Source organism: Ailuropoda melanoleuca, chromosome 1, assembly GCF_002007445.2.
Source record: "Ailuropoda melanoleuca isolate Jingjing chromosome 1, ASM200744v2, whole genome shotgun sequence".
Classification (NCBI taxonomy): Eukaryota; Metazoa; Chordata; class Mammalia; order Carnivora; family Ursidae; genus Ailuropoda; species Ailuropoda melanoleuca.
Window position 1 is genome coordinate 200,981,150 of NC_048218.1, and position 12,070 is coordinate 200,993,219.

At 39.9% G+C, this 12,070-nt stretch overlaps 1 protein-coding gene across 1 annotated transcript; it reads left to right on the forward strand.

The window, feature by feature from the left end:
- The first annotated feature begins 5,621 nt into the window (after positions 1 to 5,621).
- LOC100479104 (olfactory receptor 6V1) lies at positions 5,622 to 6,563 on the forward strand. The gene has a single exon (XM_002924180.2). It carries the CDS (start codon positions 5,622 to 5,624, stop codon positions 6,561 to 6,563), a length of 942 nt encoding a protein of 313 aa, XP_002924226.2.
- Positions 6,564 to 12,070: the final 5,507 nt, after the last annotated feature.

Genomic DNA, 12,070 nt, shown 5'->3' on the forward strand with positions numbered 1-12,070 from the left:
TGGAAAAGAGTATGGAGGTTCCTCAAAAAATTAAAAATAGAAATATCATAGGATCCAGTAATCCCACTACTAGGTATTTCCCCAAAGAAAACAAAAACACTAATTCAAAAAAATATATGCACCTCTGTGTTTATGGCAGGATTTCAACAATAGGCAAGATATGGAAACTAAGTGTCCATCAATAGAAGAATTGATAAGGAAGATATTGTACACACACACACACACACACACACACACACACAGAGGAATATGACTCAGCCATAAAAAAGGAGGAGATCTTGCCATTTGTGACAAAATGGATGGGCCCAGAGGGTATTATGCTAAGTGAAAGAAGTCTGACAGAGAAAGACAAATACCATATCACTTTACTGGTATGTGGAATTAAAAATCAAAACAAATAGAACAAACAACAAAAGGAGAAACAGATGCATAAATACAGAGAACAAACCAGTGGTTGCCAGAGGAGTGGGGAATGGAGGATGAACAAAATGGGTGAAAGGGAGTGCGAGGTACAGGCTTTCAGTTAGGGACTAAGACATGGGGATGAAAGATACAGCATAAGGAACATAGTCAATGGTATTGTAATAGTGTTGCATGATGACAGATGCTAGCTACACTTGTGATGAGCGTAGCATAATGTTTAGAGTTGAAATCACTATGCTGTAGCCCTGAAACTGAGTAAATTGTGCATCAATTTTATCTCAATAAAATAAAACAAAAATGTACAATTAAACCAAAAATTTTTAAAAATATAATTTCTCATATCAACACATTTTTCCTTCCTTTTTTTGCATAGTATTCCACTATATGAATACACCATTCTTTGTTACCTAGACCTCTTGATCAATTTTTCCCATTGTTTACCTTTTTACTATGGAAAAAATGCTATAAATATTCTTAGAAATTTATAAGTCCATAGGTACTACTATTTCTGGTACAAATCCCTAGAGTTAGAATTTCCAAGTCATAAGGTAAATATATTGTACCTATTGTTTTTATTGACACCAAATTTTACTTCAAAGGTTTTGGATTGATTTGCACAACTTCTAAGACTGTATGATAGGAGCACCCTTGATTTCCTCATCCACTACCATCCAAACTTATAATCAAAAGTTTATTTAACTTTTTAATTGAAGAGGACAAAATAAAGATATATTAAAAGAGAAATCAGTTGGAAAACTGATGAAATGGAAAATCTTTCAAAAGATAAAAATTACCAAAACTGACTCAAAAAGACACTGAACAATGAAAATTCCTAAATATGTTAAATTGAATCCATAATTAAAAATCTTCCCTCCCAGAAAACAATAGGTTCAGATTATTTTACTAGTGCACACTACCAAATATTTAAGGAAGTAATAATACCAATTCTACACAAAATCTTCTAGAAAATTAGGGAGAAGGGAACACTGCCCAATTCATCTTGTTAGGCCAGAATTATCTTAATACCAAAGGCATCACGAGAAAATAAATCTAAAAACCAATATCCCTAGTGAACCTAGATGCAAAAATCGTTAATAAAATATTAGAAAATCAAATCCAGCAATATCTAAAAATTATAGTATATTATAACAAAGTCATGACTTTACTCCAGAAATGCAAATATTGTTTAACATTTGGAGATTAATCAATATAATTTCCCATGTTAATGGAAGTAAAGAGAAAAACCACATGATCGTTTCAATACGAGCATAAAAACTATTAGACAAGAATCAACATCCTTGGTTAAAAAACCCGAGCAAACTAGACACAAAAGGAATCTTCCTCAAACTATAAATAGCATCTAACATAAAACCTAGTACTGACATGAAATTTAGGAATGAAAGACTCAATGCTTTCTCTTTAGGGAAGATAGGGAGGAAGGCAAGGATATCTGTTCTCACTTCTACTCAACATTGTACTGGAAGTCTTAACTAATGAAATAAATCAAGACAATGAAATTAAAAGTATACAGTTAGAAAATAAAAAAATAAAATTATTTATTTACATATTATATAATCCTATATGTAAAAAATCCTAAGTCCACAAAAAGTGCTAGAACTAATAAGTGATTATCAAAATCATAGGACAAAAGGTAAATATACAAAAATCTGTTATATTGCTATATTCTAGCAATGAACATTGGAAATGGAAATAAAATCTATAATATACAATAAAATCCAAAAACATGAAAAATTAAGGGATATATTTTACAAACTATGTACAAGAATTAAAGCCATAAAACACTGCTGGGAGAAATTAAAGAAGACCTAAATAGGTGAAGAAATATTCTATTTTCATGAATCAGAAGACTCAGTTTTGTTAGAAAGCCAAGTCTAACTGAGTCTAAAGATTCAACACAATTTCAATAAAAATCAAAGGAGCCTTTTTTTTTAACATTCAAAAGCTGACTCTATGATTTATATGCAAATATAAAGGATTTAGAATAGCCAAATAATTTTTAAAAAGAACAAAGCTGGGGGCCTCACAAACCTTATTTAAAGACTTACTATAACACCCAGTGCTCCATGCAATACATGCCACTGGGTGTTATACACAAACAATGAGTCATGGAACACTACATCAAAAACTAATGATGTACTGTATGGTGACATATAATAAAAAATTTTTAAAAGACAGTATAAAGCTACAATAATTGAGAGTGTGTTATTGACACAATATCAGGTAGATCAATGGATATGTACACCAATGAAATAGAACAGAGAATTCAGACACAGACCCAAACATGTATCTTCAATTGATTTTAGTAGTATATACGAGTGTTGAGGGGGTAACAATATGCTCCTTTCTATCATCAACTCCCATTTCTGTTCAGAATGACCTAAAATCTTCTTTGCAATGAAAACTCTGCCCTGAAAACTCAGTTCCAGACTCAGGTCCTAGAGAAAGATCGCCATGCCAACTTTGTCCAGCCCTTGCGGATCTTAAACACTTGGGACCCATTTGCACTGTCTTCATGGAAGGCCTTTGCTTCATATCACTTGTTATTATTTGATTGTGGGTGGGGCTAAGTTGGATGACATCCACAAAGTCTGAACTTCTCTGAGGTGAAGGACTGTCACTCAGAGTTAACTGGGGAGCTTGATTCTCTATCATATTGCCTTCATCTCTAAGGTGTACATCTTCTCACAAAAGTCAGAGACAGGCCCTTCAGGCTGCACAGTTCCTAAGATGTTTCTATCAGGGGGCTTGCCTCCAAGAGGAAGATATCTCTTCTTAAGCTTACTGTTTTGATTCTCCAACTTCTACAGATGATACTGGAGAATTCAGACAAGAGGGTGATGTGGTCCAGTGCCTACATTCCCTACTTCTCCTGATCTCAAAATACTGATCTGGGAGTGAGACAAAGTCTCCCAATGAAAACTATATCTAACCCTGACCATCTACCCAGTTTGCCATAATTTTAGTCCAGGAAGAGTCAGAGAGTAGGCACTGCCATGGAACCAGCTTAAGCCATCTGCTGCTTAAGTGTATTTAGTTCTCTATCCCTTTCTTCATTCAGGTCTTTTTCTCAAATATTACTTCCTCAGAACATAAGACTGCTCATTATTCTAAGGAATAACATCAATGTCTTAAAATCCCCAGGGGACTCCTTGTTTTCCCATCATTCCCCTGAAGAACACTCTGTTCTGTTTCCCATCTAGCATAAGCTCACCTCTAAATCACATCAAGAAACCAGGAGCTTGGAGACATGGTGGGTAGAGAGAATCAAGAATACTCATCCTTGGGAGAGAAGGGGCAAAGACAGCACTTTTCCCCTCTGGTCTCAGAAGAACTTTTCCATGTTCCTGCCCCTCATCAGTATTGCTGCCCTGGTCTTTGTGGTGATACAGGGTAAGTCTTTAATTAGGAAATTAGCATAGGATCGGAGATATTGTAGCTTGAGGAGTTATTCACCTAGCAGTGTCATTCCAGCTGTACAGAAGTCCCTTTCCACTCCTTCCAGATGTAAGACACTACCCAAGAGCAGCGAACCACATAACTCATGTCATTCACTCTGTAAACTGATTAGGCAGAAATCTCTAGACATGAATTTCTTAATGTGAACAGCTCAAGAAGAAGACACGTAGAGGCTAAGGTGAGTGGCTTAGGCTTACATATGGGTTGAGTTCCTGTACAGCACAGACATAAGGCTTGGGTTTGAGCTTATCAGTGGTGGGTGTAGATTTTAGACCTACTGTCAGGGTTTATCAGTAGGATGGATAGAAGCTAATGGAGGGACAAAGCTTCTTCCTTAAATTGGAATACCATTGGTAGTGGCCAAGTCACAGCATTAGATAGAGCGTTTACAGGGCCAGAGAGAGGGCCAGAGTATAACTATACACAGCTTTGCTCTTTCCGCTTCTGATAGTTTGTATTATAGTGTTTATTTCCTTTCACAACTGGAAGTTTTTGAAAGTATCCTTTCAGTGAATTTAAATTCTAAGGCAGCATAAAATTGTGGAAATATTTGCACACACATAAACACATACACACATTTACACACCCCACACGTTGGCCCTAAAGAAGTGTGGAGAAATGATGAGCTAGAAAACTTTGAGACCATTAGCAGCCATACGATAACAATGACAACAGTTGTTTGTGGAGCACTTGGTATGTGCCGGTCACTTACTAAGTAGTTCACTCATTTCATCTTTGCAATAACCCTAGAAGCCAGTACCATCATTGTTTTCATCTTACAGCTGAGTAAACTAAGGTTCAGAGAGCATGTTATAAAGAGCAGATTAATTTCCACAAGTAAATTTTAGATCAGAATCCAAAGGTTCATGGCTTGTGCCCCAAACCACCATGTAAGAATAACAGGGGTCACGAGGGGAGGGGAGACCCTGTAGCAGCAAAGCAGCATCATGAGGTAGGATGCTAACAACCTTCTAGTCACTGGCAGGGTAGCCACCTGGTTCTGAGGCTTATCTCCATGACCCTGTGTATCTTTTCAACTCTCCATCTGGGCAAACACATATTAGAGCTCCCATCGAAAGATGCTATTTTATTAACTCAAAACCCTGACTTTCCATTAATTTCATGATCATAGCTAGAGAAATGTGAATAAGTGAAGGTCCTCAATAGAAAGACAGCCCAGAAAGACTTGAAGGGACCCTTCAAAAGGAATCTTGGTGCACAGTCTCTGAGTCATAACAAGACACCCCCAGCATCAAACTTTACTCCAGGGTTTCAGGGTGACTTACAGTAATTCTCTTTCTTTCCATGTTTCCTCCCCTCCTTATCTTTTTCTGTTTCTCCCTCTCACACATTTGGTCTTCCTCTCTTAATTCTGTGTTCTTCTTTTGTTTCCTTATTTCCTTCTCCTGAAATGTTGATGTCTGCTACTCTGCTGTCCTTAATCCACTCCTCTCTGTCTCTCTCCTTACCAATGACTTTCCATGCTCTTAATTCTATGACCCCCGTCTATGATTCTCTCATATTCCCATGTATCTCTCTCTTTCTGTTTATCACTGACCACTGACTTTGTCTTGCTCTCCCTGTTCTCTGTCTCTGTTTCATGGTCAGTGATATTCTCTCTCTCCCTCTCTCTCTCTTTCCCTGTCTCTCTGTTTTGCTGTCTCTGCCTCTCCTTCTCTGTCTCTTGTTTCTTTTCTATGCAGGGACCCAGATCCTGGATCATGGCAAATGTCAGCCACCCTTCTGAATTTGTCCTCTTAGGCTTCTCCTCTTTTGGTGAGCTGCAGGTTCTGCTGTATGGGCCCTTCCTCACACTTTATCTTCTTGCCTTCACGGGAAACACGGTCATCATAGTCACGGTCATAGCCAACACCTACCTACATACTCCCATGTACTTCTTTCTGGGTAACTTTTCCCTGCTGGAGATCTTGGTGACCATGACTGCAGTGCCCAGGATGCTTTCAGACCTGCTGGTCACCCCCAAAGTCATTTCCTTCACTGGCTGCATGATCCAGTTCTACTTCTACTTTTCCCTGGGCTCCACCTCCTTCCTCATCCTGTCAGACATGGCCCTTGACCGCTTTGTGGCCATCTGCCACCCACTGCGCTATGACACTTTGATGAGCTGGGCTGTGTGTGTCAGGCTGGCAGGGGCTGCCTGGGCAGCTCCTTTCCTAGTCATGGTGCCCACTGTCCTCTCCCGGGCTTATCTCAATTATTGCCATGGCAACATCATTAACCACTTCTTCTGTGACAATGCACCTCTGCTACAGCTATCCTGCTCAGACACTAGCCTGCTGGAATTCTGGGACTTCATTATGGCCTTGGCCTTTGTCCTTAGTTCCTTCCTGGTGACCCTCACCTCCTATGGCTATATCGTGACCACTGTGCTGAGAATCCCATCTGCTAGTGGACGTCAGAAGGCTTTCTCTACGTGTGGGTCCCACCTCACCCTGGTCTTCATTGGTTATAGCAGCACCATCTTCCTTTATGTCAAGCCTGGCAAAGCGTATTTTGTGGAAGTCAACAAGACCATAGCCTTGGTGACATCGGTCCTCACCCCCTTTCTCAATCCCTTTATCCTTACCCTCCGCAATGAGACAGTCAAGGCAGTGCTACGGGGGCAGATGCAGAGGCTTAAAGGCCTCCACAAGGCATTATGATGAGCCTGAGGAATCTGGCCAACTTCAGTCAAGCAGGTCTATACGCAGAGGAGGCAGAGTACCAGGTTGGGTAGGAAGATCACTGCTGAATTTCTTCAGGTTGTTTCCTCTGTGCTTCTGCATGATAACTACAGTGAGTCCTCAGTGCTCAGTGTCTGGTTCTCACAGACCACCATGGAGGTACTCCCCACACTGACTGGCAGCTACAAGAACTCTGAAAGTAGCTCAGAGCCTGGGGGACCAGAAGTAAGACTTTCAGTACATGGGCTTTCCACTCAAGGACAGCAGCAGGAAGTGTTTTCTGATCAAGAGATATTATCCAGCCCAGGAGTGTGGGTGTGTGTATAAAATTCCTGAAAGCTTTGGGATGAAACATCAGCTCCAATGCCCCTCCCTCCCAACTATAATCTGAAATTTTAAAAGCCCTCCAGTTGGAGTGCCTGGGTGGCTCAACTGGTAAAGCATTGACTCTTGGTTTCAGCTCAGATCCTGATCTCATGGGTCCTGAGATTAAGCCCTGTCTCAGGCTCTGCACTCAGCGGGGAGTCTGCTTCAAGATTCTCTCCCTCTGTCACTCCCCCCACCTCTTTCTATTAAAAAAAAAAAAAAGCCCTCCTGTTACTTTGACCTCAGACTCATGGTTTTTTTCTTAGCTTTCACCTATCCTACATTTTCTTTTTCTTTCTTTAAAAATATTTTATTTATTTATTTATTTGAGAGAGAGAGCATGAGCCAGGGAAGGGAGAGGGAGAAGCAAACAAGGGAGAGGGAGAAGCAAACTTCCCTGCTGAGCAGGGAGCTCGATGCAGGGCTTGATTTCAAAACCCTGGGATCATGACCTGAGCTGAAAGCAGACACTTAACTGATTGAGCCACCCAGGAGCTCCAATTCTGGATTTTCTAAACACCCCCAATTGAAAATATTCTCCTATGGAGTGCCTGGGTGGCTCAGTCAGTTATGCATCTGACACTTGATCTCAGCTCAGGTCAGGGGTGTGAGTTCAAGCCTCAAGTTGAGCTCCAAGCTGGGTGTGGAGCCTACTTAAAAAAATACATATATTCTGCCAAATTGTTTCTGCAAATACACTTTAATTTAGAAAACTACATTTCCCAGTAAACTACAATGGCTTCACTCATCAAGGGAGTACTCCTAGTGCCACTTACTTTAAGACAGCAAAAACTACTAATTTACCACAACTGTCAAGATTTTTACAAGTCTACTATGTGGAAATAAACAAGGCAGGAAATTGTGGGCTCATTTGGTGGATACAGATTGTCTAGCTTTGGAGACGTAGCTCGCTTAATGGTCCGTTGGTTCTCATTATGTACTTCCAGTATCACCTCAGGTTAACCCCTTCTCAAGAGACCAGGTGCCCTTTCCTCTGACTTTCTGAAAAGTTCATTTGTTTCTTGCTGAGGTGCCCTTTACCCAAATCAGAGGATGTCTTTAGGTTCCTAGTTTCAGCTTCTGGTTGCAAGTCTTGTGTCTCCTCCAAGGACACATCACAGCAATGACTCTGATGTTTGCTATTGCTGTTGCTCAACTGATTTATTTTCTCCAGTTATGCTCTGCTCACAACCTTGAAGAGTAAATATTTGTAGAATAAATGGAAGAAGGTAAAAATAATTTTACTGATAATAATTTACCTTTATATATACATGTACATATACCAACGGACAACTAAGTAAGCCACATCTCCAAAGCTAGACACTTACATGTACATGTATATTATATACATATATGTGTGTGTGTGTGTGTGTGTGTGCATTATTCACACTTTACAAACCACTTTATACATGTTTTCCATTTGGTTTTGCCCTCGATAATTCAATTAAATAAAGATTCACTGATCACTCACCATGAGCAATTCACTCTGCTTAGCACTGGCTATTAAAGATCAAAGAAATGTGGATTCTAACTTCAAAGTTATTTCTCCATCTGTGAGACAGAGGAAAAGCAACAATGAATTCTAGCATATTTTGATAAGGGTTTCTTCTACTTTTAACAAGTGCCATGAGAGCCCAGAAGGGAAATGCTAATTCTTGGGAGGCAGCTGGGCAGCGTTTCTGACTCACTAAGGAATAGGGGAAGTATAGTTGAGAAAAAAAAAAAAGAATAGGTCAAAGTGATGGCAGAACTACAATCGAATCTGGTTCTTCAAACTTCTTTTCCATCTCTCCATCTTCAAAAATTCTTCTTCCAGCTTGATCAAAGTTGGGTTAATTAAAAGTTGGAATCTCCAGGATCTGAAGCCACTCTGTGTAGACTCCTCCAGCCTCTTATTCACTGTAAATCCATCCAGTTCTCATCAAGTGTATACACTTGTAATTGCAATAATTCTAGTAACTTCTTCATAACAATAGTTGTATGTTTAATATCCATCACTTGAAAGAAACATACTGTCAGAAAGCTAATATAGCTTCAGTGTCATTTTTTAAGGTTTGTGTTTCATTTATCATAATAGTATCCACAAACATTTGAAAGACAGCAAATAACACTTGTACATGGAAGAAATATTTTTATTCAGTCCATACATAACGTTAATTGCCTGGTAGATTCACACTTCCTTTGCTACACACGTTACCCCCACCCCCACCCACTTGCTATCTGAAAGTAGAGCATTCCTATGAAAACTTTCTTAAGTAGAGCTGGCATAAAGCAAAGAAACAATTACCGTTCATTTGTATGAAAAAATTTTTGAGCATTCCCAGATGCAAAAAATAATCTCTTAGGCTTTTCTGATACCTTAGGACACATTTTGCCAACAGATGCTCAAAATAAATTGAGATAAAGCACAGATGCTCACTCAGTTCAAATCTCCGGCAGCTTAATGCTGAGCTGCGGAGTGTGGCTTCCGGGGAAGGAGTTCGGTGGCACCACGTTCACTGCCTGGAGTGTGCGCTACACTGTAACAGCTCGCTGCAAACAAATGCTGATGCTAGTTTCACTTTTCACCTTTTCTCATCAAAGTGAAACTCCTCTCCCAATTCCTTTAAGTTAGTGAAAACAGCTACCAACATAGGTCTTTTGTAAAAGCGAAATGGTGCAATGCAAACTTGCAAAAAGCAAGGGATGCTTGTAATACCATGTTTCCCAGGAGGTGGGAACAATTGATTTTGTTGTTAGTCTACATCAGGTCATTTGATAGAAGGTCATTTGATAGAAGGTAACAGCCTTCTCACTCCACACAAATAGCTTTCAATAGAACATAATTGCAGAGGGGTAGGAGGACAAGAAAGATTATAATACCCAGAACTGATTTAAATATAGGTAGAAACAGTGGCAGGATTCCATGACTCTACAACGCCTGCCCTACCCCAAGGAACCCTCTGTTTGTCTGGCATTCCAGCCCCAGAAATACCATGTTCTAGTAAGCAACCTTTAGAAATACAGGGTTCTGAATGGCTAACGTAAGAAGCAGTTGTCATATTTGTGAATTCCAACGGAAGCCAAAAAACAGATTTATTTCTTACATTTCGGAGGACAAGGGAGAAGAAATTAAGAGTATGGAAGTTTTGATGAGGGAAGATAAAGGGATTGAATCATTTTTTAAATAAAAGTCAGGCTTGGGTCCTGCAGCATAAAGGACCTGCATACATGGAATTTCAGAATTTTGGTAACGTGTAAAACCCTGTAAGGCCAAGTTAGAAAATTTCAATGTTGTCTATAGAGGACCATGTTCACATCAATCTAGTTCACCAATTCTTTAAGCTTTCAATTTCCTAATGTAAATATGTTTCTTGCAACAATGCCTCAGAGATACTGAAGAAAAGAGGCAGTGGTCCAGTGGTCTGCTGGTAAATGTTTAACCACCTCTCTACTTGGAGCATTTACTGACCTCTAGCATTTGCCAATTTCTCTGGTGTCAATTTTACACCCAGCCAGTCCAGTTTCAAACTACTAATACCACACAAACAACTTCAGCAGCATAGATAAAAGTAAAATGTAGTGAAACAATTAGGAGTTTTGAATTTTTATTAACTTTGTTTTTAACATAATCTGCTTGATGGTAAGTTTCTACTATTTAAATTTAATAATCGTTCTGTTACATTCTTGAAAACTTAACAATCAGTTCTCAAGAGGGCTCCAGGGCATCACTGTAGCACTCCTCCTCTGGGTGTTCCCTTAGATCCTGTTCCCCATCCAACCCAGCATCTTATTCATTCTCTTTCCCTTGAGTCAGATATATGCCAAGTCCTATAGAAGCAAACCCCATGGACTTGTCCTTTAACAGAACTATTCCTAAGCTCTTTCTGAACTTAGGTCATGTTCAAAGCTGCCAGCAATAAAATTCCAGCACTGAAGGGAAATAGTACCTTTTGTGAATGCAGTATAATTGCCCTACCATGCAAAGGTTTCCACATCACTGCCCTCTGTACCCACTCCCAAGTTTGTTGTAGAACAGTTGTGTCCTGTGATTTCAGGGAGCGGAGCATCCTTCAGAGGACACTTACAGATTCCCCAAGAGACTTGGATCTGATTTGTGAAAATATCTGTGATCACTCTCCAGAGTCATTCATTAATTCCATCCCCCTGTGCTTACGTTGCCCATACAATATGCCATTTTTATGTCTACATTATCTTACGTATCAGTTACTTCTCTCTGGAATTCACATTTCCCCTTCTCAGCCTGTGAAGCTGTTCTCTATACTTCAAAGCTCAACTCAAATGATACCGTGTTTGAGAATACTTTCGATTTAACCAAAGAAACGCAAACATTCCCTCCCTGTATTCCCAGAGTGCTTTGCATATTTCAGTCATGAACACAGTTTTGTTTTTCCACAAGAAATGCTCCTCAAGTTAGGTACATATCTTTGAATCTCCTGTGCCTAGAACATAGTAGATGTTCAATAAATGCTGCTGTCTTTAGTAATGAAGTTTGCAGATGAATTTGGAATATGAATAAATATTTCAACCTAAAACACGAAATTCATCCTCGTCGGTAGTAACAGAAGTGGAGCAAACAAGGCATGAGAAGAACTTAATACCACTGTACTCTATCCCAGTTAGTTGCCAAAACTAGTACCACAACCGGCCTTAAGACCCCATAACAACAGGGACCAGAGGAGGCAATGTGGATGGTGAGAGATCTAGAAATAGTTCCCTGGTGACATCTCACTCTAATATTTTCTAGGGGAATACGTCACCATCTTCACCTACTTGCTAGTCTGTCTGTTAACTCAAATTTGTAGAATTTGGAGAACGGGCAAACATTAAGAGTCACACTGAGGCTGGACATAGGGTTTCATCTTAAAATTGAGACCACCTCAGCAAAGAAAGGGGCTGCCTCACAGCTGGGAGTGCGCCATCCCTAGACTTGGTTCCACCAGGGCCTCTCTACCACCCTGAGAAGTGTGCTGCACAGGGGATGCCTGCACTCAGGGGAGGTGTGCCTGGGTGGCCCACGCACTCCCTTGCAATCCCAAGAGGCAATGATTTAGTCACATCATGACTCTAAACCTGGGGAGACTTAACTACACCCACTTTGACTTAGAACAGGTGCCCTT